At 36.1% G+C, this 27,556-nt stretch overlaps 1 protein-coding gene across 2 annotated transcripts in view; it reads left to right on the top strand.

The window, feature by feature from the left end:
- LOC147024758 (glutamate receptor 4-like) overlaps positions 1-27,556 on the top strand; it is a 584,244-nt gene that overhangs the window by 509,166 nt on the left and 47,522 nt on the right. For both annotated transcript variants that reach the window (XR_015059188.1, XM_085885009.1), the window contains exon 14: positions 11,475-11,589. Coding sequence is in view for 1 of the 2 variants with exons in the window: in XM_085885009.1 (XP_085741135.1) it covers positions 11,475-11,589 (115 nt within the window). In the remaining variant the exon portion in view is untranslated. The remainder of the gene's footprint in view (positions 1-11,474; positions 11,590-27,556) is intronic.

The raw sequence follows: 27,556 nt of genomic DNA, 5'->3' as shown, positions 1-27,556 counted from the left end.
CAAAATCCAACTGCCGTCTCACCTCAGACCTTCATTCTGCTCACCGCAACGATACAACGCTCACGATAACCACTGCGCACATCTCTAAAAATCCCCACAATCACCAACGTCCATTTCTTCCTCACAAATGCCACAGCTACGTACACCTCCTCCCTCTTTGCAGAAACGCCACAGTTACAAACACCCCCTCCCTCTTCACTGCAATGCCACCTTTACAACCACCTCTCCCAATCCCTTCACTACAATTTCCACAATGCTCTCTTCTATCCTCTTACCTCTCTACAACCGCCACAACTGCCATCTATCCCTTGGATGCTCATCACAGTCTCGAAAGATGACAAAGATAACGAGGGAATAAGAGTCGGGTTGTTTTGGGGTATAACTCGAAGTGCAAGCATGCGCTGGGGTTTGTTTGAGGACCTACAGATAGCGCTGGGATTGCTTACCATGTTAAAATGGAGTTCAGCACACGTTCGGGGCTGGAGAGTGCTCCCGAAAACTCTCTTGCCCCATGTAAATCTCGGAGCCCTGACGCATGGCTCGGTCTAAGATCGAATGTAGCTAGATCGAAAAAGATTTTTGAGTCTGAGGCCTGGCCGGGCATGGCTACGGCATGGGGTGACTGCTGTATGCCATTGGGGGAGCTAGAAAATGCCTACAGCCTCGTTTGATCTGACATTTAGCTCTGCCCTCGCTCTGGGCCCATAAAAGGAGCAATTCAACTTGCAATCGGAGCATATATCACCAGACTTCAATGCAGGCAGACTGGGCAAGCTTCACTTCTCAAAGCGGCTGGACAGGAGCTCTCCAGCACCGAGCGAATAACGCCTTAACTCAGGACGGCCAAGCGAGGAATTGGAGTGGAACAAGTGACCACCAGAACGGACCAGGACCCTCCCTGTTTCATCGATGCTCAGTTTGGCTGCATCAAGCAGCCAACATTTACACATACAGACTGTTATGCAATTCTGTTAAGGTCTTTCTCTTATGCATCTTTCTCTCCCATCTACGTCTCGTCCACTGTGGACACACAAAGACCAATCAGCGCGGGTAAGTCTCGAACAACCATTCTTTTCAGAGTGAACCTTACTGACTCACACCTTCCTATTACACCATGCCATATGACACACTGCACTACACTCGCACCTCTCACTCCCACACAATAGGCACCTTCAGTTTTCTTCCCTTCTTCCCCCTTCTTAAGCATTTGGGTGCCGGTCCACCGACCGTGCCAGGTATCAAGAGGTCGCTAATCCTCAACTGCCTCTTATCTCTCTGGGCCATGTCTAAGTGTGTGTGTGTGTGTGTGTGTGTGTGTGTGTGTGTGTGTGTGTGTGTGTGTGTGTGTGTGTGTGTGTGTGTGTGTGTGTGTGTGTGTGTGTGTGTGTGTGTGTGTGTGTGATGGTGCCTGTCGTAGCATAAGTTAAGATTGTCTAAGGTTATATGGGGTAACTCTGCGCTATCTTCTTTTGTGAATATCACATTTCTTTTGCCGCACCCATGAATTCCTTGCTTTCCCCTGCTTTACATTTGTGAATAAACCCATTACTGTCACATAACTTTCCTTACTTTGTTAAAATTAATGTGCTTGTTATAAATGTACCCAGCTCGTTTTTGTCTTTTCCTCCATTGGTCCAGCATGGTCCACACCTTAGCATAGCTAGGAAGTTATCCCCCAAAATATGCTTATTAGTCGTTGTGTACTTGGCAGCTCTGCTCAGCTGTACCTGATATGGTAAGTAACGCAAGTATGCATCGAGGGTGTGATTCCCTGGTAAGGCGACCATATGTTCCGAGATAAACAGTAGTTAGAGGACACTGGGTCACGTGGTCAAATTATTGGCGTTCACGGTCGATTAGCAACCCGCCGCGACACTAACTTCTTTGTGTGTGATGGCCTCTGATTCCTGGTGAGTCCGGTGAGGAACCAGGGACACATCCTCCCCCTCCCACCCCCCGCCTCGTTGTCCCCCCCCCCCCCCGCGACCTCGGGTCCGTGACAATATTAACAACCAAAGTTGTCAGGTCTTTTTGGTACATCCTGTATAATTAATCGTTCAAATGTTGATACAAGCACTAAAATTGGAAAGAATATTCTATTCGGGTCACTTTTCAAGGAAAAAGTACGAGCCAATTGAAATTCCAATATGGCGGCCATTTTTCAAGATGGCCACCGATTGATTTCAATAATGCTACTTTTCATTTTAGAAATTGATCGAGTTGTCCGATTAAAGTGATTTTTGAAGGAAAAAAAGTGCGAGCCAATTGGAATTCCAATATGGTGGCCATTTTTCAAGATGGCCACTGATTGGCTTCAAAAATGCAACTTTTCATTTTAGAAATTGATAGAGTTGTCCGATTAAAGTGATTTTTGAAGGAAAAAAGTGCGAGCCAATTGGAATTCCAATATGGTGGCCATTTTTCAAGATGGCCACTGATTGGCTTCAAAAATGCAACTTTTTATTTTAGAAATTGATGGTGTTGGGTGACTACAGTGATTTTGGTCTCAATTCATATGTTTTACACCATGCTGAAACCAATTCTCCTATGAATAAACATATACTGTATGGTGCTGTTTTTTTAATACTGCATTAACATATCACTATCAAAATTTATCCATAGAGTTTATACGAATGCTTGCGAAAGGAAGCCATTGCGTTAGACAAGAAATGTGCATGTATTAAATCTGATAGTTCATAATATTAGTTTGTTTCATTCATTAAAGCAGGTAGTGAAGTGTCCTGATGATGGCAGTCCCCCAATTTCTCCTGGTCCTAGTGATGGTGGTCCAACTAGACCTGGCAAGTACAGCGACATAGAACTGTGCAAATAAGTCCATAGCAGTAGCATTTGCACCTTCTACTACTACATTCTGTTTTGCACCCACATCTGGCTAATTCCTTGCAGTTTTTCGCAATAGGTGTAAGGAAGGGCAGTCCAGAAGATTTTCAACATCTCACCATGTTTGATCCATCCCCAGTCAGATGGGCTCTGAGTGTCTGTTTGTCGGATTCATACCTGACCCCATATGTGTCCTGCCTGATAAGCACCACATTAGCATGTTCTTTGAGTACTGCTTTAGTTGGTGGTATTGAGTCTTATGATCTCTGCATTCAGGGAAATAGATTAAGCCTTGTTTCATAAGCAGTTGTGATTGCACTGGACCTGTCATACATTAAGACCACAATCTTCTCCAGTTTGTAGGTCAATGTCCTCCACCTTCAGGGGTGGATCCAGGATTTTAGGTTGGGGGGAGGGGGCACAAAAAATTTACATCGTTTTGAAAAATATAATTTCGCCGAGCAGAGCGAGGGGAACCTTTTTGTGTGTTTCTTTTTTGCATAAATTCTGTGTTCCTTGATATGCTTTTAGTTTAGCCATGGACATCCTATGATAGTTGCATGTCGAATGTGATTTGAGGTCAACAACAGCATCTTTCAAATTTTGGAAAGGTTCATTTATCAATTTTTTGGGGCGACCGTGTTCAGTGTCTGGGAAAAGATGACAGTCAAGCAATAAAGACCATCATCTGCTCTAGAATATGATATGAAATCAAACATTTTGAACCAGTCACAGCAACATGATCTTTTCATGGTTCCAGATGGTTTATGCTTATCCTTGTAAAGTATGGCTGGAAATTTAAAGTTAATTTCTGGTTACCTATTAATGATCAGATTGAATTTAAGATCATCGGTTGCATGGAGAGGATTATGATCTCTTATGTCTGATTTAATTGGAGTTTGTTCAAGCTGAACATTCATATCCACTTCCGTGTCTGTCACATGCACATTTGTCTGTTCTTTGTTCTGTCCTGTTATGTTTTCATGAACATTCTCTACATCTTCAACTTCCGTAAACTGTTTGCTTTCTTGAAGTTCTGGTTTATGTTCACCATGTGTGTTGTATCTGTCATTTGCAAAATCTTATTTGTCTGTTCTTTGTTCTGTCCTGTTGTGGTTTCATCAACATTCTCCATGTCTTCAACTTCTGTAAACACAGATTGATTGGCCCTCATCTTCAAAGCCCCTTGGTGTTTACTTCCTTTTCACACAAATCTGATAACAAAAAGAAAGCCAAATTCGGATGTTTTCTTATCATGGACTCAGTGGACAACATGAATTGATTTGAATAAGTTATTTAATGGCTTATCATTTCAGAATGTTTTCGATTCATGGACAGATTTTGATTCGTTTTTATTAAAAATAAATAATTAAACATTCATACGATGGGATAAGAACTCAGGATCTCTTGTACACCAAGAAATGGTTAGATCATAACACACAGTCTGCTCTCTTTCTTCAATCCTTCAATGTGGATAGTACACGATCACGATAAAGGACGAAACCAACAAAGAAGATATTACCAACACAGCCATAATCAAACTGGGAATCATCATGACAACTCCAACATACGAACAAGGCTCTATCAGTTATTGGAGTTACCAAAAAAATCTGTTTATTACTTTCTTTCTGCATGCACAATATGCTTCTTTAAATCTGTCTTTTTTGAAAAACCAACTGTGAATACTCCTTTGAATTTTCTCCCTTTTCACAAACAACATTGTTCCGATGCTGCTGTTGGTGTTGTGGTTGTTGTTTAATCGGGATTTAAAATGACAATAACAGAAGCTATACTGAAAATGCTGTACATAATTGATATCCATCTTTCTAAACAATGTTTATTATCTAAGATCCTGATTTTTTGCATAACGTATTGATACACTTCAAAAACAGAAACGTAATTAAACACTTTAAGCATTTTCTTAAATGTAATTGTTGCAGATTTTACGCATATTGTCTTTACAATGGAAATTTTTAGAAAAATTCACTGCACGAGAGTTTCCTTTCCCACATTCCGAGACAACATCGTCGGTTATAAATACTGTATCTCATTACATGTGAAACGCAATCACCTTTGATGGGAGAGGAGGGGTTAAGAGGTGGCACGTGCCGGGTGTGCCCCCCCCCGGATCTCCCCCTCCACCTGGATCCACCTATGACCTTGGATGGACACTGACTGAGCTTGGCGAAGGTGCTTGAAGCCTCATCACACATGTTCCATGCTTGCCATGCAGATTTCTTTGCTTTTCCATGAAAGGCGTACACAAAATCACAGCCGCTGAAGGCATTAAAAAAAATAGGATCCCACGTGTTTTCACTGGTCCTACGGCAGAAACAGCCATGTAAAGGAATCTATCGACTGTTCTCTCCCTTGCTAAAGGCAACCCACATTTTTTTCAAGGCCAAGCTCAATCAGAGAGGGCATAACAGATGTGGCTATAAATACATCTGTGCTGTAAGCTTTGATCATGAGGGACTTGTATCCCCCCATTACTGCCTGTCGGGCGTGTACGAATATGCGCGTCTGTCTCTTCGTGGGTACATGCCACATGGAACTACTTCATCCAGGTTGGCTGTTTTTGGTGCTAATGGCATTTCCCCCTTTGGCACAATGACTATATTGATTGTAGTAATGTCAGAGATTTTTATCTGCAAGGAAATGGAACAGTTCCATTTTGTTGTCATCTTAAAGGAAGCTTCGCCAGTTTGATGGAGTTTTTCTTGTCCCTGTCACTCTTCTTCTGATTGCTTTTCCCAGTTTTGACCTTGCTTCAGACTTCAGGCTCGACAGTCAGTATACATCGAACACAATGTTAGTCCTCTTGCATGTGGTGCAGTGTGATTATTTTAGGAAGTAGCCCTGTGTCTTTTCTGGCATATTCACGAAATGTCTTTGGCAGAGCATTGATAGCATGAAGCAATAGTAAATTCCTTGCAATTCCAGTGTCGGTATAGTCCATCCAAAGGATGTGGCTGACTGCTAAAACAAAGATACTACCTCTACTACTGCTACCACATCCACCCCATTTGTCTATAATCTAAATATAGGCCAGTTTGATTGTTATGCAACGTATGTTTTTCTATATCTTCCAGAAAACGTTAAAAGGGTGAGTTGGAGAGTTGTGTGGATAGAAAAATCGGTTTCAGCATGGTCTAAAACATGAATTGACACCAAGATCACTTCAATTGGACAACTTTTTTTTGTCGAGAATAGACCAATTGCGGTTGTCCTGTGAGGAGAAAGGGACTTGGAGCTGGTTCTTGTCCTTATCCTAAAAGCTTGTCCAGAGATCCCCTTCACAAAACCTCAATTCAGAAATCCCTCCTTCACCCCATCAGTCTTACCTTCAACCCCGCAGCCGGTTGGTCTTCCCTCGGTCCGTCTGTGGTCATTAATCCTTTGGGCCGATTGGATTACTTTCACCACATCGGACTTTGTCCCTTCGCACATGCATGCCCGTTACACAAAGTGCAATGCTTTGCTCATACATAATAAAGTGCAGCGCATCTTGCATGCTTGATACAGTGGTGTGTCAGTACAGAGGATGTTTTGTGTGCAGGGAGGGGCTAGAGGGCACCCGCTGTGTCTTTCACATGCCAAAGGTGGGATGGGGGCTGTGCTGAAAGTTCCCTCAGAAACAGCTACATCGTGAACCTGCCCACATCAAATGTGGACCAATGAGAGAGAGGCTCGTACGAGACGAGATGGGAGAAAGCTTTGTCCTGTGAGGAGAAAGGGACTTGGAGCTGGTTCTCGTCCTTGTAGGAGAAAGCCCTGAGAGGATAAAGGAGCTTAGAGCTGGTTCTCATCCGTATCCTAAAAGCTTGTCCAGAGATCCAGTAAGGAGGAAGAAGCCCAGGGTGTGTATGGGAAGAGCTGCCTCAAAAGCTTGTCCTGTGAGCAGTACTGTATAAAAAGCCCAGAACATGGCTTGGTTTGTGTGGAGAAGATGATGTGGGCTTAAGCAGCTTGAGAGGACAGAACGCACCAGAAACAGCATTCCTGTGACCATTCCTCTGGAGGAAATGGAGATCCTTGCCATTGACATACTGGGGACCCCTCAGAGTCAGAGAAGAATTTGCCTGTTTATTCAAGCTGCTGTCATTAAAGCACAGAACAGAAAGGCATTTGTGTGTGAGCTGCTTGCCGTGGACATACCGGGGACGCCAGAGAAGACTTTCCTTCTTGTTCTGGACGCCTCAGAAACACAGCTGCATGTCCCATCACCACTCCACTGCCCATCTTCCCCATCGTTTCCTTTCCCCCAGTATATTTGGACTGGCACAGCCCTATCGGGCTGTGTGAGGTGAAGGAAGGAGTCAACCCCACACTCCATACTTTTATTTTCTTCTCAGTTATTCCTGTCTTCTTCTTCTCCCCAGATTGAATGATGGCCATATGTCTTTTGTGTAAATATGATCGCATAAGAATACGTGTAGGGTCAAAATCTACTCTTTTGTGCCTTTTGCCTGTAAATCCTCGCTTTTAAATGATTGCTTGCTTGTGTGTAAATGAATAATTGTTACATTTTATTTAAAATCTGTCTGGGTTGTCCTTTCCTTCATTGGTTTGACACAGGATACAACCATAGTTAGAGGGGAAGTTGTACCCCACGTGATTTGCTCTGTTAACCGGAGCTGCACATATCTGTTCCGCTCGGCAGAAGATCACTAGGTGCAGCGCCAATGGCATTACCTGCAGTTAAGTTGCCGTGCCAATATAAAGGTGTCACAGGAACATCGACGCATAACCCTGCCTGGCCGGTAGTCTAAGTCAAGCGGCTTTGGCTTTGTAAGAACTACAGCCCATTGCACCGTGGAGTTATCTGTGGTCGGTGACCTCAGGGCCGGGTGTTTTGGAGAAACTCGAGTGTTTCTCCTTGTAGCATACCTTGAACCCCCGGACCACAACTATATATATATATATATATATATATATATATATATATATATATATATATATATATATATATATATATATATATATATATATATATATATATATATATATATATATATATATATATATATATATATATATATTACATACATACATGCATACATACATACATTGGTTCAAGTCAGGTAACACAGGGGGAATATTATTTTTACAATAATTGCAAAGAAAAACTTCAATTGAAGATTACATTCACAATATATTATTGTAATATGTGTTTGATATGTTGTCCTTCTAAGTTCAGACAAATCTGGACTCACGTTTTCTAATCTACGATCACTCTTTCAAGGACATTGAGCTGAACTTGAGCACATGTGTTGGCAATACATTGCTTCAAATGATCTGTGTCCTGAATTTTTTTACACTATGATCTTCCAACGAGCGATTCATGGCTCGTATATTGATCTGCAAAAGAAAAAGAGGAGTAATTATTACCTCCGCCACCAAAGGTGAAGGAGGTTATGTTTTTACCACTCTGTCTGTGTGTTTGTCTGTCTGTCTGTCTGTCTGTCTGTCTGTGTGTGTTGGATATCTCAAAAAGTTGTCGATGGATCCGGATGATTGGTGGAGAGGTTGAATGTGTGAAAAGGACGAACTGATTAGATTTTGGTGAAGATCTGGATCCGGATCTGACAACTAGAATTTTTAAGCGATTCTTCACCATTGAGAGATCGGGCCAAAATGATACATAGCACGATATCTCAAAAAGTTGTGGATGGATTCGGATAAAATCTGGTGGACAGGTTGTGTGTGCGACCACGACAAATTGATTCGACTTTGGTGAAGATCAAATCCAGATCTGGAAACGATAATTATTTAATTTTTAAAGTGACGCTTCACCATTGAGTGATTGGGCCAAAAGCTATATATCTAGCATGATATTTAAATAATGTGTTGGGCCCGATATGTTCTCGTGGATCAGGCATTATGTGGTGGAGGTATGCGCTCTGCCAAGCGCTCTTCTAGTTCCCTATGTTTCCTGACTTTTGAACCACCTATATGTATAACAAGTCTTGTTATACATATAGTACATCTTGAAGATCTACTATATATCAAATCAATGCAAAATCAAGTCTCATCACTCATGAGTTAGTAACAATACACAAGGGAATAGGCTGACAAGGACTGAACAGACAGACAAGCTAAAGTCAAAAGCAAGTGTACAGAAAGCCTTGTTGGAAATAAGGACAAAACAAAGTCAGCAATAATAAGATAAGTCTGAGTGAGGCCGGGGAGGGACTGCACGATATGGTGGTGGGTTGTCATCATTTTATTTGGCTTTCACTGCTCATTTGCCATCCTTTAAATGTTGGAGCAAAGTTTGGAAATTGGACAGCCAAGCATGGTAAATAGAAATGACCATCTGCCTATCTGCTGAAAACCTCAATGATTCTCCCTTTCCCCATTATAGGAACACAGGATCCATGGAAGTTAATTAGCACAATGCCATCTGGGCAAAGATGTTGCCTTAGCCACATTTGTGCTTCATAAGGAAACCTTATAATATGCTAAATCATACAACATTCACTGCCGATGTCATTTCCCATTTTGGAAGGAGTTCTCAATCAGCCAGCAGTGGCACCATTTTTCCAAAACGTTTTTGTTCCTGACACAGAGTGTGTTCAAGAACACTCACATTGATCAATCATGTGATTTACTTGGAGGAGGTAGTTTGAAAATATAATCTCCTGCGTTACCTTACAGGACATTTACGTACACAATGGAACAGCCTCACTTTGGAATTCAAAAGCCACACAACTTTCCATACAAAAGGCAATGTTCATCCTTCCACTAGATATGGTCAGTTAAGTTCAATAATAGCCAGAACATAAAGAAAACTGAACTACATCCGTGATAATAGCAGTGACCATTATAGCATTCCCTACAATTTGGATACACATGTATATATTAGGCCCACTAATGAGAAGTGTTTTCGGTTTCAGTGAACGAGCTGGTAAAAGACTTTTCACTTTCTTCTGTGGTTTTCTTTGCAGTCGTTATATCATTGACTTACACTTAATGATGTATCAATTTAGTTGACCCTATTAAAGGTGTGTGTGTGTGTGTGTGTGTGTGTGTGTGTGTGTGTGTGTGTGTGTGTGTGTGTGTGTGTGTGTGTGTGTGTGTGTGTGTGTGTGTGTGTGTCTTTATGGTTTCTTCATTTGTTAAACACAGCCATATTATTACTCCACCACCAACCGTTGTGTTGGCATTTGAGTTTTTCAAAACAATTGTTTCAAAGGCACGCTCTGTGTTGGGGTTGTTATATTAGCTGTCATTGTTTAATTGTGCTATGTTACTTGTAGGATATGCATTCACATTGAAGTTATGCATTTTGAGAGATTTTACATGTTTGAAACTTCATTGGATGAAGCATTGAAATTCCCTGGGATAAGGCATTTGTAATTACTGCAGTAAATCATATTAATTATTTCAGTTGTATTTGTAGTTATATATTAAATTTTCATCTTGTACCTTTGTCTTCCGTGTAAACAACTGTGTCATTTCGCCATATGGACAATGATCCATTGTTTGTGTAGGTACAACCATGGAGATCATGGGGCAGTGAAAATTCAAATAATAGGGCAATATATACATGCACTAGTAAGGTATGCTGACACATTGCAAGCAATAATGAACCACTAGCATAACCCGCGCTCTGCGCGACATGTTGGGGTGGGTGTGTTTGAGAAAGGAACTGATGCAGAGTATCAGTAGTAATTTTACTTTAATGCAGTAAGTGGAATACGATTTCACTGTTTCAGAACCATTTTATTTACTCTTTTTTTTGTACCATGCACCTCATATGGTCTTTGAGATAATGTAAGCCGAATATCACGTTACTCGAGCGCAGAACAAAGTCGAAGATAGCGCGACACGAAACCACAAACTCGGAAATAATATACAAGATGCTTCCCCATTGTCTGGGTCGTTCACCTGCATTTATTTTTTTCATTTATTTATATTTTCATTGACGGACGCTTTCCAATGGTTTTGTGATATTTCCTGGTGTACTAGCTTAGATGTCTGATGGCACGTCGAATTACAGCTTTCTACGTCACCCAGAAGGTACTGAACAAAAATATCAGTCAGTCATTCAGTGAGTAAGTCAGTGAGTCAATGTTTTCACAGCTTCTATAGCATATCAAACTTGGAATCGAACCCAGACCCTTCTGGTGAAATTACATGCTTAGTTGATGGGTTTCCCAGATAGCTCAGATGGCAAAGTACTGGTACTGTTCACCAGAGGTACCTGGGTTTGATTCCTCGTCTGGGCATGTAATTTTCTCATATACTGTATACATATTATCTTTGTTTGCCTGTTCTTTTATATAATTGTATTCTTTGTCCCCTGTGGTGTAATAATAGTGGACATGGATTTATTCCTCCATGGGGGGAAGATCCTCTTGTGGATAGGCCATTGCTGCTCCAACAGGTAACTGGCACTGACCTGTGGAAACAAAATTTTCACTTGGCCCAGACAATCGGACAACCATTGTAAATGTCAAGCCTAGGGGTGTGTGTGTGTGTGTGTGTGTGTGTGTGTGTGTGTGTGTGTGTGTGTGTGTGTGTGTGTGTGTGTGTGTGTGTGTGTGTGTGTGTGTGTGTGTGTGTGTGTGTGTGTGTGTGTGTGTGCGTGCGCACACAATGCTCGAATCCCACTTCTTCTCCTGCAGGACTGCAGTTAATTTGGCAGTTTTGAAGCTCAATGAACAAGGCCTTCTGGACAAGTTCAAGAACAAGTGGTGGTTTGATAAGGGCGAGTGTGGAAGCGGTGGTGGAGATTCAAAGGTAACATGTTTTTTTCATTATTATAAATTATGTTATTGTTATTTTACCATGACTTTAAATTGCAAACCCATTCTTATCACGCTATGTTTTTGTCAAATAATGCTATTCATGGAAATAAACTGCTTCTCCCACCCAAATATTTATTTTCTGTTGATTATATTAAGCTTTTTACCATATCTAGGCTAAACAAGAATGCAAATCCTCATCGAGGACACTGCCCCCAAACTCACCTTAAAAATGGGACATTTAGATTTTCAATTAAATAATTAACTAAATTTATTAGTATTGACGTGGGGATATGGGACAGTGCAGTTAAATAAATTAATAATTCAAGGTGGTATGTGATTAGCAGTGATGGGAGCGCATATATAATTAATGAATTAAGTCAATCAAGGTAGTATGTTGGGGTTGAACCCCAAATATAAAACTCAAAATGATAAGGTGTGTATATAAATAAATAAAATATTCAAAATTGTGTTTTGGTCGTGGAGATGGTAAAGTGTATTCATTCATTCAATACGTTCCTACTCGTTTGGCGCTGCATCTCCTCAGTGGATCCTTCGTCTGCAAAGCTTCCGATCCTGAGCCTCCATCTCGAGGTGTTGGATTCCTCATTGGATAGCCATTTCCTGATCTCATCCTCCATCTTCTCTTTGATCTGACTCTTGAACTCCTTCCTTCCAGCATCCATCTCTCCACCCTTTTGGCCATCTGATCTCCCCCCATCCTCCACACGTGCCTAGCCCACACCAGACACTGCTCTTCGTCCCCGCTCACTTAACCTCCTCTGTCCAGTTTTTATTCTCACTTCCTCGTTGGTTACTCTCTGCAATCCTGTGAATCTAAAGCATTCTTCTCAGGCATCTACAACCAAAACCATTCAGTCTCCTTTTTTCCTCATTTGTCCAAGTCCAACTCTGCGGCCCATACAGCACCACAGAGATTATTACTGCATTGCACACAGTCTTGGTTGGCTCGCTCATGTCTCTCCTACTCCAGATATCTCTGCTTCAGACTATTGAACATCCCTCCCACCAATGGCAGCCTTCTCTTCCCGTCCTTGTCACTACCTCCTGTATCCGTTGTCTTGCTTCCTGAGTAAACAAATGAACCGATTTTCTCAATGACTTCATCCCTTATCTTCAATTCTTCATCTTCGCTTTGATTCTCTCTGCCTTGTCACCATCATCCACTTTGTCTTAGGAATACTCACCTCCCATCCAAATTTTTCACTTTCATTACTGATCCTTCTAAAGAGGGTTACGAGTCCTGGAAGCATCACAACCAGCAAAACCATATCACCAGCATACTTCAAGTGCCATTGTTTCTGATCTTCAATCAGGACTCTTTCTCTACTTGACTTTCTCTGTCAACTATATGAAACAACATATCAACTATATGACTTTGAATGAGCTGAGAGACAGGATGCATTCCTGCCTCACTCGAGTCTTTACCTAAACCATTCTGAACTTTCTCCCCCAATTTTCACATGGGCCTCTTAGTCCGGCAGATATGGGAATGGATTGTGCCTTTGATGATACAAGCATGAGCTTTGGCACACTGTTAGAGCATGCCCTAAGGAAGATATTTAGCTATAGGGCCATCTCAGATTTGTCCTGTGGCCAAAATGGTGGCCATTTTCCAAAATGGCCGCCACCAGTTATTTTACCAGTAGCTCAGGTTCGAGACAACCTAGGATATTGATTATGGTGGCTAATCGTACATTTTCAAGGATGAGGAATGCAGTGGTACTATGTACAACACGCTAGCTTTATCCTGTGGCCAAAATGGTGGCCATTTTCCAAAATGGCCATCACCAGTTGTTATTTTACCAGTAGCTCAGGTTTGAGATGACCTAGGCTATTGATTTTGGTGGCTAATCGTACATTTTCAAGGATGAGGAATGCAGTGGTACTATTTACAGCACGCAAGCTTTGTCCTGTGGCCAAAATGGTGGCCATTTTCCAAAATGGCCATCACCGATTGTTATTTTACCAGTAGCTCAGGTTCGAGACGACCTAGGATATTGATTTTGGTGGCTAATCGTACATTTTCAAGGATGAGGAATGCAGTGGTACTATTTACCACATGCTATAACTACTCTAACAACGACTTAACTATATATAATCTAGCTTTCATGGAAATAAATAATAGTAAAATTACAAACGCATTTAATATTGGTGGAGTTATACATGTACATGTTTTGAAAGTGTGACATATTCATGAGAGTACAATGCAGTCTTCGCAATGTTTCCTTTATAATATTTGGTCATGTATTTATATGAGCACACAGTTCATGAGATTATGCTGTATCTTGCAAATCAATAGTGCATGTCCCATTGTTGTTTGACATGTTAGTGGTGAGGGCAAGTCTACGACAGTCCGTCCATTATTAACCAGGAGTAGTGTGAATATACTGGTTCTGGCTCACTTTTCCCCATTTAAATGAATGGGGGATTTTCAGCGATTCATATTTTTTTTTCCCTAAAAATAAACCCCCTTTTTATCCCAAGGTATATTTATTTGTCTCCCCTTTTAACCTGGGGACACTTTTTTTTTTCAAATAATCCATGCAATAAGATAAAGATTTGTTCAAGTACTAAAGTGGTAATGTGATTTGTTAAAGGTGAATCGAAAGAAATATCTAAAACGTCTAAGCCTCGGGACACTCTTTATCAAATAACCGATGCATATTGTTTAGCTCACTCATTGAACCTATAAAGATTTGTTCATTCTCAAATTCCTTCAATAGTTTAATTTTCTTTACACAATAATCCCCATCTAAAATACTGAAAAACAAAACATTTGAATCTTTATATTTTTTAAGATACCCCTTTTGTGCCATTACGAAATGATAAACTTCTCTTAATGCTCTTGTTTGACCACCTCCTGAGCCACATATCATTTTGAGATTATAGTAAATTGTTTTTTCATTGTTCAATTGATAACCATCAAAGTTTTCAGTCCATTCAAGGATATTCATTTTTTTCTTTACATCCTCTAACTTACTACTTTTTAAATTGATTCGCTTATTTGTTTTATTTACCTTTGTTTTAGTTATTTTTTCAATAAGACTTATTTGATATTTTTCACATTCATTATGTTTTCCATTTATATACCAAGACTGAGATTTTCTCCACTCTTTAGTTTGATTAATACTTGGTTTGACCATTTATATATTGCAAAAAACGCGGCGGTAGCCCTTAAAACACCCTAACCCATCTTCCCATCGTTAAAACACAATCTATTCTATTCACTCTATCATACAATATCCATATGGAACACAATCTATTCCATTATCTAAAATAAATCTCTTATCATCAAAGGCTCCTAATGCCTTTTTATTTACTTCTTCACTATATATGTTATGTTTATAACTTCTTATTGTATTCATTTTCCTATATTCTTCTTTCTTATTCATGAAACAATTATAATAATTTCTAAAAGTTATTGATTTCTTTATTACATATTTCTTTATTCCCTTTAACCTCTTATCAATCTGATCACCATACTTATAAGCATATGCCTTTGCTCTCAATCCAATAAACTCACTCATTACTTTTCCACCCAACTCATCCTTAAACTTACCAATAACCTTTTCATTCTTTTTGGAAAATAACTCACTCTTCTTGCTGAAATTACTTGTATCATATACTCCAATATTTTTCTTCATATCTTTATAAACATCATCAGTTTTTATATCTAGGATAAAACTATCAGTGTCCATATACAACAATGAAACATTTTCACCATACTCTTTCTTTAAGTCATTATACAAATAATCACCCAAGGACTTTGTTTAAATTTTAAAACTCTATGAATTTTAGCTACTCTCAATCCTTCTCTCAAAAACTGTTTTAAGCTTCTCTGATGCAAAACATATCCCTCTTTATCATAGAATGTTGTTAATAACTTTTCTGTTGATTTGCCTTTAATATTAAAACTTTTATGATAATCACTGAACCATTCTTTCTTTGGGGTTTCTTTCTCACATGCAAAAGGAAGGTCTTTATGCTTATTATGAAGATCACTCGGGTACCTCAAATCAACTTCAAAATAATAACCTTCTTCTTCGTCATTCAATTCCTCTTGAGAAGAAATAACAATATTCATCAAAGCCTTTTCATAATCCTTTTCTTCCACCCACTCTAATTTACCATAAGGCAGAGATTGAGACATTGCCCATCCATACAAATTATTAGCATCAAAATACATCAAATAATTACTATCTTTTTCACTATCATAATTTGGAAGATATTTATTATTTGCTTTAGCATATCTTTTTGAACATACTTGTGATATTCCACCTCTCTTGGACTTCTCAATCATCAAAAGCATATCAACATCACTGATTAAATCTATATCTTGTTTTGTCATTTTCAACATTGCACTCCAAGCTAAACCAGGAGCAATGGTGGGCAAATGTGAAATAATGGTGGGCAATGGAGCAAATGTGAAATAGTGGGCAGGATCTAATCCATAACAATTTTTATTATGACAGAGTGATCGAAAAGCTTCAAACACATCAGCTAACAATAAAACATCTGTTTTTAGATATAAATCATGATATTCTCCAAGGTTCTTTATCTTAAATATTTTCCATATTTCTTGGGCGTGTTTATATTCCTTATCACTTATCTCTTCTTCATAAAGGTTATTATAGAAACTTTCTTTTGAAGGAAGTTGTGTTTCTTTAAATCTCATAAATGAATCCATATAATCATAAGGATAAATTCCCTTACTTGTAAGAATTTTCTCTTTACTTTGAATTTCATTCCTTGTTTGAATTTCCTCTCTCGTAAGAATTCCTTCTTTAATCAGAATTTCATCTTTAATCTGAATTTCCTCTTTAGTTAGAATTTCATTCATTGTTCGAATTTTCTTTATAACAAGAATTTCATCTTCAGTTAGAATTTCTTCATTAATTTCCTCATTAATTCGAATTTCCTCTTTACTTTGAATTCTCTCTTTAATCTGAATTTCCTCTTTAGTGAGAATTTCCTCTTTTGGAAAGAATGAATTAAGATTTGGAAAAGAGTCCGTGGAGCTTAAATTTGATGCGAGGTAGGCAAGTGGTGTTCCCATAAACTTGTAAGAATCTAGAAACCTAATACGAGTTAAAGGTTTTGTGAATATCATTTTTGTGAATGAAATATACTTTTGACTTGTATTTGTTATGGCAGAAATATTCCCTGGTGTTTTTGAAAGTTCATTAAAAAATAGATGTGTATCATAGTTGGCGCTGTTGTGAAGAAAGACTGGAATAAAAGAAGGTAATTTATAATTAAGATTACAACAGGAATGAGCGGGACCTCTATATTTACCAGTAAGATGACAATGATCCCTAACTTTAGACTCCTTAATTTCCCCCTCACAAATATGACAGATATTGTTCTTTCTAAATTCTAATTTTTCTTCTTTAGTTAATTTCATCGGTTCATTTGTTTCTTTCATTAATTTAGTGAGTCTTATACAATCCTTTTCTAATCGTTTTACAAACTCTTGTGAAGCTTTTTTTCCACTATAATGTTCAAGTTTGTTATACTTTTCTCCAACAGATGATTTGATATAATAACAGAAACCACAAGGAATACGTTTATGATATTTATTTGTATATGATTCTTTTGGATTAGGAGAAGCAGTATTTATCTTTTTAAGGATACATTCAAAATCAGTGTATATCACAAATGGGTGCATGATAGATTTATTATAATCTTCAAAAGAAATCTTTTCACCAGGTTTAGGCATTGTAATTACAGCTGATTTATGATTACTACAATATTTTGAATGTTGTTCTAATCGTTCTTTTGTATGAAATGAATTAAGACATCGCTTACAAGGATATATTTTGTTTGCTGTTCTGAATACCTGAGAAGAGATTAATCTTGATAAATTATTGATGTATGTGTAATGTGAATTATTTCCAACACTAAAATATAAAAGATCAATGTGTGTTTCTTCATTTTTATAGTTGTTTGAAATTTTTAATATTTGAACTTTGTTTGTATCCGTTAATCCATATACATTAATAGAAAGATTATTCTTTTTCTCAAATTTAGGAATATCTGTTAGTGGCATTGGGAATTTAAAATCTTTAATGTCCAAGGTATTCTCATATTTCATATATTGTTTTACTCTTTCTGAATTACATTTTGGTGGATGAAAGTGAGCAAGAACAGACCAGAGAAAACATTTATTATCATTGTTCTTAATATTAACAACTGCCTTCTTTAGTTTTATTTCTTTTGGTAATTCAATATAAGAAGAAGCTTTAAGAGGGTTTGATTTTAGAATGTGTATATCTAAAAAGATGATTTTTTAATATTGAATCCACTTCCTACCACTGTATTATCAACATCCTCCTCTTGTTTTGATAGTTCTTCATAAACCCCACTATTCAAAAAATCTTGAAATGATGTTATAAAATGAAGATCTGTTCTCATATAAGGAGTTTGTTCTTCATCTTGTCTTTTCATATTCATTTTCACTCCCATATAAAACTTTAAAGTTTTCATTTCTTTTAATGTCTTTTTAATAACTTTTTCAACATCAGGTTTCACTCTTTCAATTGATTCAGCTATTGATGATGGACCGGGTTCTCCAAATTGAAAAATCCTTATTTTTATATGCCCTTTAAATGTCCCATCAGTGTTTTCAATATAATAGTCTCCCTTTACTTTAAACTAATTTTTCTTGTGTTTTTGTGATTGAAGATGTCTATTATAACTACTCTTCAAAACATCCTTTGAGCAGATATCACAATGTTTTCTTTCCAACTCAAGAGGAGATATTTTATGAAATAGATTAAATGTGTGTTTGTTGGTTCGGAGGTGTTTTCTATAATGTTTATATTTGTGATTACAAACATCGCAGTATGTTGTATTCACCATATTTATATAATAAATCTTTGCTTAAACTAAAATTTTCTTGATGAAAATTTCATTTATTTTACAGGTTAATCTGTGCTTAAAACCATTTTATCCTCCAACTTTTTCACTTAATAAATACAATGTTTCAAGACACAAAAGACAAGTTTCAATCAATCTCTTCATTTGTTAAAGATACTGAGAAATATGTCAAGGATGTAAAATTGAACAAAGATAAATATAACAACTATTGGATAAAAACAATTATGGTAAATAATATGAGTTCTTCAATTTCCTTCAGTGGAAGGACTTTTAGTATACCTGGGAGAACATCAATTAAAGTATCTCTAACAAAAGTTTCTCCTCTTCTTCTGGTAATATATTCAAAACTAGTAAAAGCAATGAAACAAGAAAAAGTATCAAAAAACAAAAACCTTATGGATGAAGCTTTAGAAAGAAAAGATAAGACCATCTGTAATATGCAAGGAGAAATTTGTATTTTTTTCAACAACCCTAAAGATGTAAATCCTGATGAAATAAAGGATGTTAATATATCAGGTGAAATGACATTTCGTTCAATAGTAGTTAACGATCATTTTAAAATTACCTTTAATATAAAAAATGTTGTCGTTGAATCTGGTAATGAAAAAAAGTATATCGATATCGATGGTAATATTATTAAATATGAGTCAATATACAACTGAAAGTATAGATGAATTTCAGTTTAAGTAAAGTTTTACTTTATAAATATGCTAGACTTTCCTGATTCTCCATATGACAAATTTGAGAATTGTCCTGCGTGTGAAAGACGGGGATTAAACACAGAGTCAAAAGCCTATAAACAATGTATATTCTGTGATTATCTTCTAATTAATGATAATAAAAAATATAAAAAGGAAAATAATTCTTTTAGATTTACACCAAAAATGAATTACTTTACAAGATTGATTAGAGAAATGAATGTAAAGTATGAGGGTGATAACACACCTTTCCTTACAAGGGAAGAAACTGAACGTATAAGAGAAATGTTCAAAGGATTGTTGTTATATATTATTCATGGATGTAATTTTCAGGGAAATATCAACACAAGATATTGTATAAATAAAATAATGGATTATCTTGAAATTAAACCTGAACTTAGGATAAAAAATAGAGTTTCTAAAAAAGCCAATAATAAATTAAATAACCTGTTTTCCAAATATATAAATGAATGATTTTTTACCCATTTGGGAAAATAAGATAAAATTTAACAACCATAAAAATCTACCAAATTCATTAAGATGTCTCATAGTTGGTTCAAGTGGATGTGGAAAAACCTGCTTACTTTTAAAGATGCTCCTCACTCCCAACTTTTTAGATTATGATAATTTAATAATTTTCACAAAGTCGAGTTTTCAACCAGAGTATCAACTACTCTCACAAGGTTTTAATGCTGGTCTTCAAAAAGAAGATATAATCGGTTTATTTAAACGTCAAAAAACCTAAATGATTATAACATTGAAGATATAATTCAACTATTTTGTGATACACAGAGATGTAAAAGAAATCAAATCCTATAACTTGTATTCTTAGTGATAATACGGATGATATACCGTCTCCCCAAGATTTGGATAAATCAAAAAGAACCTCGTTATCTTTGATGATTGTGTTAATGAGAGAAACCAAACGGTAATGGACAGCTACTACACAAGAGGGAGACATTCTTCTTGTAATTGTATTTATCTTAGTCAATCGTACTTTCAACTTCCTCGTCGTTCCATCAGAAACAATGCTAATACTTTTATTTTATTCAAGTTAAATTCAATAGATATCAATAATTTTTGGAGAGATAATTGTTCTACATTTTGTAGTAAAAAGAAATTTGAGGATTACATGAAGCACACGACTGAAAAATATAAATATATTGTTGTGAAACAAGATGAGATATTAAGGGATATATTTTTTGTTTTATAAACAATTACATATATAAATGACAACTATTATTGTAAATCTTGTGGGTAAATCTGCTTCTGGAAAAAACTTTCATAAATCAAGGTTCTTGTGTAGTACAAATGAGAATATTGTTAATTTACTTGAAAAACACCCCGTGATGCGCATTGTATCAACAACAACGAGAGCAATAAGACCTGGAGAAGTAAAAGGTGAAGATTATCACTATATTTCAGTGGAGGAACATATGCGATTGAGGAATGAAGGTCAAATATTTGAGTAGGTTTCTCTTGATACAACAAAATATTCACATTGTAAGAGTGAGTTAAGGAAACTAAAATCTGGTGGTCTTGGGATATTAGAAACTAATCCAGAAGGAACGAGACAAATTATTAAACATCTGAGCGGAGTGAAGATTTTATCATTCGGTTTTGATGTTGATGAAGAAACTCAACGCAAACGTATGAAAAGCAGAGATGCAGGTATTAGTGAAGAAGAAATTACAACTCGCATTAATGTTAATAAAGAATTTGATGAAATATTTAAAGAAAAGGATTTATTTGAACACATCCACTTGAATGATGAAGAAAAGGAAAATTTCCCTGTTGATCTTTACAATTCATTAAATGATATTTTACAATAAATAAATGGATGCAAAAGAAAGAGCAAGAAGATTTAAGGAACATCAAGAGTTGGTTTCAAAAGTTGTAAAACAGCAGGAAGACATAAAGAAGAAACGCAGACAGAAACTAACGGGTGAAGAAGCATTTGAAAGAAAACGAGAGAAATTTTTAAAACCACTTTTAAAAACTTCCCAAGAAAAAATGAAAGATGTTTCCACAGTTCCCACAGTAGAATATACTCCTAAAAAACTTCAAATGTTAAAAGATTTTGATCAAATGACGGAGGAAGAATTAGAGCATTTTGGAGAATTAAAGGTATATGATGATGAAGGTTTATTTCAACAACTGGAAGAGATTAATCGACCCCCTGATTATATTGTGAATGCTCTTCAAAACAAGGAATATTCAGCGGATTTAAAAACCAAAGCAGGACTCATTCCAACAGAACAACCAGCAATATTTCATCTTGTTCAAGAAAAGGTATTGATATTTAATGATGAATTAAGGTTCTTGGGTTCTGCTCAACCCCCTGTTAAACTAACTCCGAGATTAATGTTTCTTCTCACAAAAGATGGAAGACAAGGTTCAACTGTGAGGGATGAATCAAAGTATATTGATAAACCATTGGATATGAAAAATAATGATGATAGAGTATATATTGATCTGCTGAACACTCTAAATTATAGGGTTAGTATTTCTAGTAAAAGTAGGAAAAATGAGAAAGAGAAACACATTATTCAGGCTTTAAGTATCCTTGGTTCAGGGATTAGTTTTCTTCCAAATGACCCATCACAATTAGTTAATAGACTGTTATTGTTGTTAGGTAGTAAGAAGGCTGGAAATAACAATTGTTTTAATGAAGCATCAGCCATTTTAGACCAGTTGATGAACATGAAAATAATTAATAAATCTCAATATAAAGACATTTTATCTCATATTAAATAAGATGAGAAGCACAATCCTGAGTTTTAATTTCACAACAAGCGACCACACATCTTCATTCCCATACCCACTACAACTTGACCCAACAAAAGAATGAGGCATCTTTATTGTCCATGGAAACTTATAATACCTTATTTAATATAACTGATAAAAATTACAAGTTTAGTTATAATCCCGGAAGTGGATACAAAATGATAACAGTCTCACCCGGAGAATATGAGATTTCTCAAATATCTTCTGAAATTGCTCGTCTTATGAAAGAACAGGGTGATGAACCAAAAAATATTGTTATAGACATTCAAAAACATACTTCAAAATCAACTATTAAATTTTAAAAAACTACAAGGTTTATTTCACAATTGATAATTCATTTAGAGAGTTATTGGGTTTCTCCTCAAAAAAGATTGAAACTAATGGGACGTTTTACAGTGATAATGTCATTCAAATATCCTCAGGAATAAATTCGGTGTTAATTCACTGTGATTTGATTGATGGTGCTTATAATGATGGAAAAAAAACAAATGCAATATTTTCATTCAGCGCATACTCAACCCCAATTGGTTATAAATTCAATATGAAACCCAAAAATTTGGTTTATCTCCCTGTGTCAGGAAAAACCATACACAGAGTAAATTTTAGGATAACTGACCAAGATAATCGTATGATTTCTTTTCATGGAGAAGTTATATCCATCAGAATTCACCTATGTGAAGTTTTCCAATAAATAAATACGATGGTTATTGTGAGGAAACACGAGTTGGGAAAATATAAAATAATTACAGGGGATGAGATGTTCCTTTCCCCATACTACAAGGGTGAATGTATGTATCTTGGTAGAGGATACTATAAACCTAAGAGACAAAGGGGTGTTGGACATCAATTCAGAGGAGATGGGATAATTGATACTCTTATGGGTATTGGTTCAACTATTCTTAAACATAAAGATCTAATTGGTTCAACTGCTTCTGCTGTGGGAAATGTAGCAGGTGCTGTAAAGAGCATAAAAGATGCCCAGAAGGAATCTCATAAATTACAAGCAATAAAAGAAATTAAGAAAGGCAAAACTCAGTTGTCCCCCCAAGAACGACAGAAAATAATTCGAATACTTGGATCAGGGTTTCAAAAGTTTTAACATCTTTTTTTTCCTAAATAAATACAAGTATGGAAGCAATTGATAGTATCTATGATTTGGATGAAACTATTATTATCTCAAACTCCACTAAAAAAGAAGATTACTTCAAGGTAAATGCAATAACTGGAACAGACTGGAATACGAATGGTACAAAAAGTTTTGAAATAAATAATCAACAAACCTATTTGAATCTCTCCCAAAGTTTCTTGTTGTGTAAATTTAAATTCACTAAAGCTGGGAATAACACAAACGCTACACTTGTAAATGATTTCTTCTGGAAAATGTTTGATAGTGTGCGTTTGTATATTGGAACACAAGAAGTTGAAGCGGTTGATTATGTCTCTGCTGTATCTGAAATGATGAAATTTACACTCTATACATTCAGTGATAGAATGGGAAAGGGGTCTGTCGAAGGTTTTATTCCTGATATGTCAACGGGAACAAACACAGACCCTGGATATACTCAAAGGAAAGGAGCATATAATGATGATACAAAAGCAGAAAATAGTTTTACTGTGGCAGTTCCTCTTAAAGGTATATTTGGATTTTGTGATCATGATAAAGTTCTGTATGGTCTTAAAATTAGATTTCAACTACAAAGGAATGATAATGAAAATCGATTGCTTTTTGGTGTTGGTAATGCTTTTGGTGATCAGAATAAATTTGTAATTGAGGAAATGAGTTGGTATATCAGTGAATATACTCCTAATCTTAAAACAGAAGAGATGTTGAATCGAAGACTTAACTCAAAGAAACCACTCAGTGTATCATACCTCAAAAGAAGATGTCAACACGTTAAACTCAACCAAACTACTTACACGTGGAATTTGAGTGTTCTGGGAGGAAAGCCACGATATCTGTGGATCATTTTTAAAAAGCCAGATGGTGATACTGCGACTGATAAGAATAATGCATTGAGTAATAATGCTAAGGTGAAACAACTTCGCGTTTCTCTAGATGGAACATTTTATCCACGAGATAGATTGGAAATTAATTGGGAAAAAAATGATTTTGCTGAAGCATACTAGTCTTACCAAAAGGTGTGTGAAAGTAATGGAAATAAAGAACCTATTTTGGATATGACAGCATTGAAAAGTTTGTATACAATCTATGCGTTTGACCTGAGCGCTCAAAAGGAAACTATAAAGTCTAATCGAGTGGATACTTCCCTATACATTGAAAGAGGAGAGAGTGAAGAAGTTGATACATATTGTTTGCTTTTGGAAGAAACAGAATTGCAGATTAATACAGATAATGGTGTGATGATTAGTCTCTCATAATTTTTTGTTAAATAAATGAGTGGCAAAGTACCAACTGGGGTATATGTTAATCAAATCAATCTTCATAAACTATCATCTTGTGTTCAAAATCAAAAGCCTTGTACGATTAACGTTAATACAATTCAGAGAAAAGGAGCAGTAAGAATTGATGTTTTGCTCACAAGAGAACAGGTTAAAATCTTGAATGACACTGGCTCACTTAAAATTAAAATGACAAAACCAATGTTGAAAAAAATATTCAATAAGAGAGACGAGTGGAGTATTTCTCCCATTTCTAATTCCTTTATTTGCTGGTTTAAGTGCGGTTGGAGCATTGACGGGTGGTATTTCAACAGCGGTGAAAACTGCCAACGAAAGGAAGGCTCAACTCCAGGCTCAAAAAGAATTGGAAAGACATAACAAAGAGTTGGAGAAACAAATTAGTGGAAGTGGTGTAATTGTAGATTTTGCTGAAAAACTTGAAGGTCTGCCTGACAAAGCGAGATTGTTAGTTGGTGATATGCTTTCTTCTATAGCACAAGCAGGTGTAAAATTAACGAAAAGAGGTAATGGATTATATCTTTCTAATAAATAAATGAGCATTGATGAGTGGTTGAAAGAATTTGGAAAGAATACAACATCAAATTTACAACTTGTCAAATATTGTAAGAAATTAAAAATTCATAATGTGGTTATTTGTATGAGAGATGAATGAACAAATGTGCCGAAACATACAAAGAATATTATTATGAACTTAGAAGATAATAATGGGAACGGTTCTCATTGGGTTTGTATTTTTAATAGTCAAGACAAATATTATTTTGATAGTTTTGGTCTTCCACCACCTGTTGAAGTCATAAAATTCTTACAGAATGGTGTTTATCAAACATTTCAAGTCCAAGAATTAAATTCCAAGTGTTGTGGTCAATTATGTCTATATGTGTTATTTCAACTCAACAAAAATAAAAAAATTTTATGATATTATTTTTAATCTAACATAAATGACTTATGTTGGTAAAGATGGTTCTATCTTTGGTGTATCTCAAGAACTGGATATTCATTTATCAAATTATTACACAAAGGCACAGGCTGAACGACATAAATATAATATAACCAAAAATATTAACATGAAAAATGCTTATAAATTAAAAAATTATCCAAGCCCGACTGACGCGAATGACTTGGTGAGATTAAGCGATTTATCACAATATATATCCTTAAATAAAACGGCCGTGTATTCCAAAGATACAGAAGTGTTGATATTATCTCCAGGTCATACAGAATTCACAGTTCGAATTAAAATAATTTTTTATAAAGAAGGGCGTATCGTTTGTATGAGAATAGAACAATGGGGTATGATATGAATGATTTAGGGTATAATTGGTCATTTAAAATTAACCTCGAAGACCTGGAACAATTAAATCAGTCTCGTAAGGAAGAATATTATCCACTTGGTATCGAGAATGAGTTTTGTGGGGCCACGATTAGTAAACAACAAATAAAAGAATTTAATAAGGGTAAATATAATAATGGTTTTGCCCTTGTTTATATCATGAAAACAGAAAAAACAGGATTATATATAATAAGTAAGGAAATACAAAATGATTTAACGATGGGAAGATGGGGAGGTGTTTCGTGCCATAATATTATTCTAACATATATTTCTAATACATAAATGATAGCAAGAAGGCTTCAAGAAAATTATCATTTCTGTGTCCAAGCATACCTTCAAGAAAAGGGTATTCGGTATTTTAATAAATATGTTCTACAACATAAGAATGAGGTATTTTCAATAAAATATTGGCATTATGCTGATGTTGATAAACCGACAACTTTAGATTTAATTAGAATGTTAAATAATGAAAAAATTATAAAGTTAAGAAAAGGTAAGGCTCTTTTAGAAATTCAAAAGAAATTTTATTGGTTTCCTGTTGTAAAAAAAATTATTTTGGATACAGGAATAACAAGAAATCCTGATGAATATATGTATGATATTCTATGGGGTGTAAGCGATTCAAGGATAATAAGGGATGAGGAAGGAATTGAAGAAGAGAGGGAAGAGGAGGAAAAGGAGAAGAGAGAGAAGGAGGAGAGGGAGAAGAGAGAGAAGGAGAGGGAGAAGAAAGAGAAGGAGGAAAAGGAGAAGAGAGAAGGAGGAGAGGGAGGAAAAAGAGAAGAGAGAGAAGGAGGAGAGGGAGGAAAAGGAGAAGAGAGAGAAGAGAGAGAAGGAGAGGGAGGAGAGAGAGAAGAGAGAGAGGGAGGAAAGAGCGAGACAAAATAAATATCAAAATATGGAAACCAGTGAGATTAAAAAAAGATTGGTGGTATTACAGAAAATAACTCAACCCACCGAGGAGGAAAACAAAGAATTGACAAGTCTATTTGAAATATTTTCGACAAGACTATTGACATCGACAAGCTATTCATTTTAATTCAAGTTTTTCATTTTTTTCTTAAATAAATGAAGGAGAGAGTGAAGGCATTTCTAAGGATTCTTTATGTTTTAAAAATTAAGATTCAAATGTGCATGTTGGAAACTAAAAAGGTTTTTGCACTCTGCAAGAATTTTTCACATAAATAAATGAGTTATTGTCTCAAATGTAAAAAGAAAACTAATACGAAAAATATTTCATATGTTAAAAGTAAAAATAACAGGGTTATACAAAAAGGTATATGTTCGGTGTGTGGTTCAAAAAAAAATCAATTTATCTCCAAACACAAACGAGGAGGAGATATACAAAAGTTTTTATCAGGAAGTAAATTTACAACTACTGGAATACCAGGGGAATTACATCTACCAGGGTATTCTTTCTGTGGTCCAGGCACAAACTTGGATAAAAGATTAGATGAGGCAGACAATCCTAAATCATGGAGTAAACCCATCAATAGAGTTGATGAAGTGTGCATGAGACACGATATTGATTATGGGAATACCACAACGTTGGAAGAAAAGCATGAAGCCGATAGAGAAATGTTGTATAATTTGTCTCTGATACAAAATCCAACCTTGAGAGAAAAAGTTGATCGGTTCATTGTGAAGAAGATGATCAGTGCTAAATTGAAACTTGGACTTGGAAATTCAAAAAACTTATAGGCTCTAATGATGTCATTAAGACTGAAGAGCAATTCGCTGATGAATTACATAAACCAATATTCACAAAGTTTCAGAGAAGGAAAGTTTATTCCAAGGAAGTTGATTATATCTGGTCTGCTGAT

The sequence above is a fragment of the Eptatretus burgeri genome, chromosome 6, assembly GCF_056783735.1.
Source record: "Eptatretus burgeri isolate ZD-2024b chromosome 6, Ebu_testis_v1, whole genome shotgun sequence".
NCBI classification, from domain to species: domain Eukaryota; kingdom Metazoa; phylum Chordata; class Myxini; order Myxiniformes; family Myxinidae; genus Eptatretus; species Eptatretus burgeri.
Note: the sequence above shows the minus strand (reverse complement) of the source record. Positions and strands in the feature narration are given on the sequence as shown.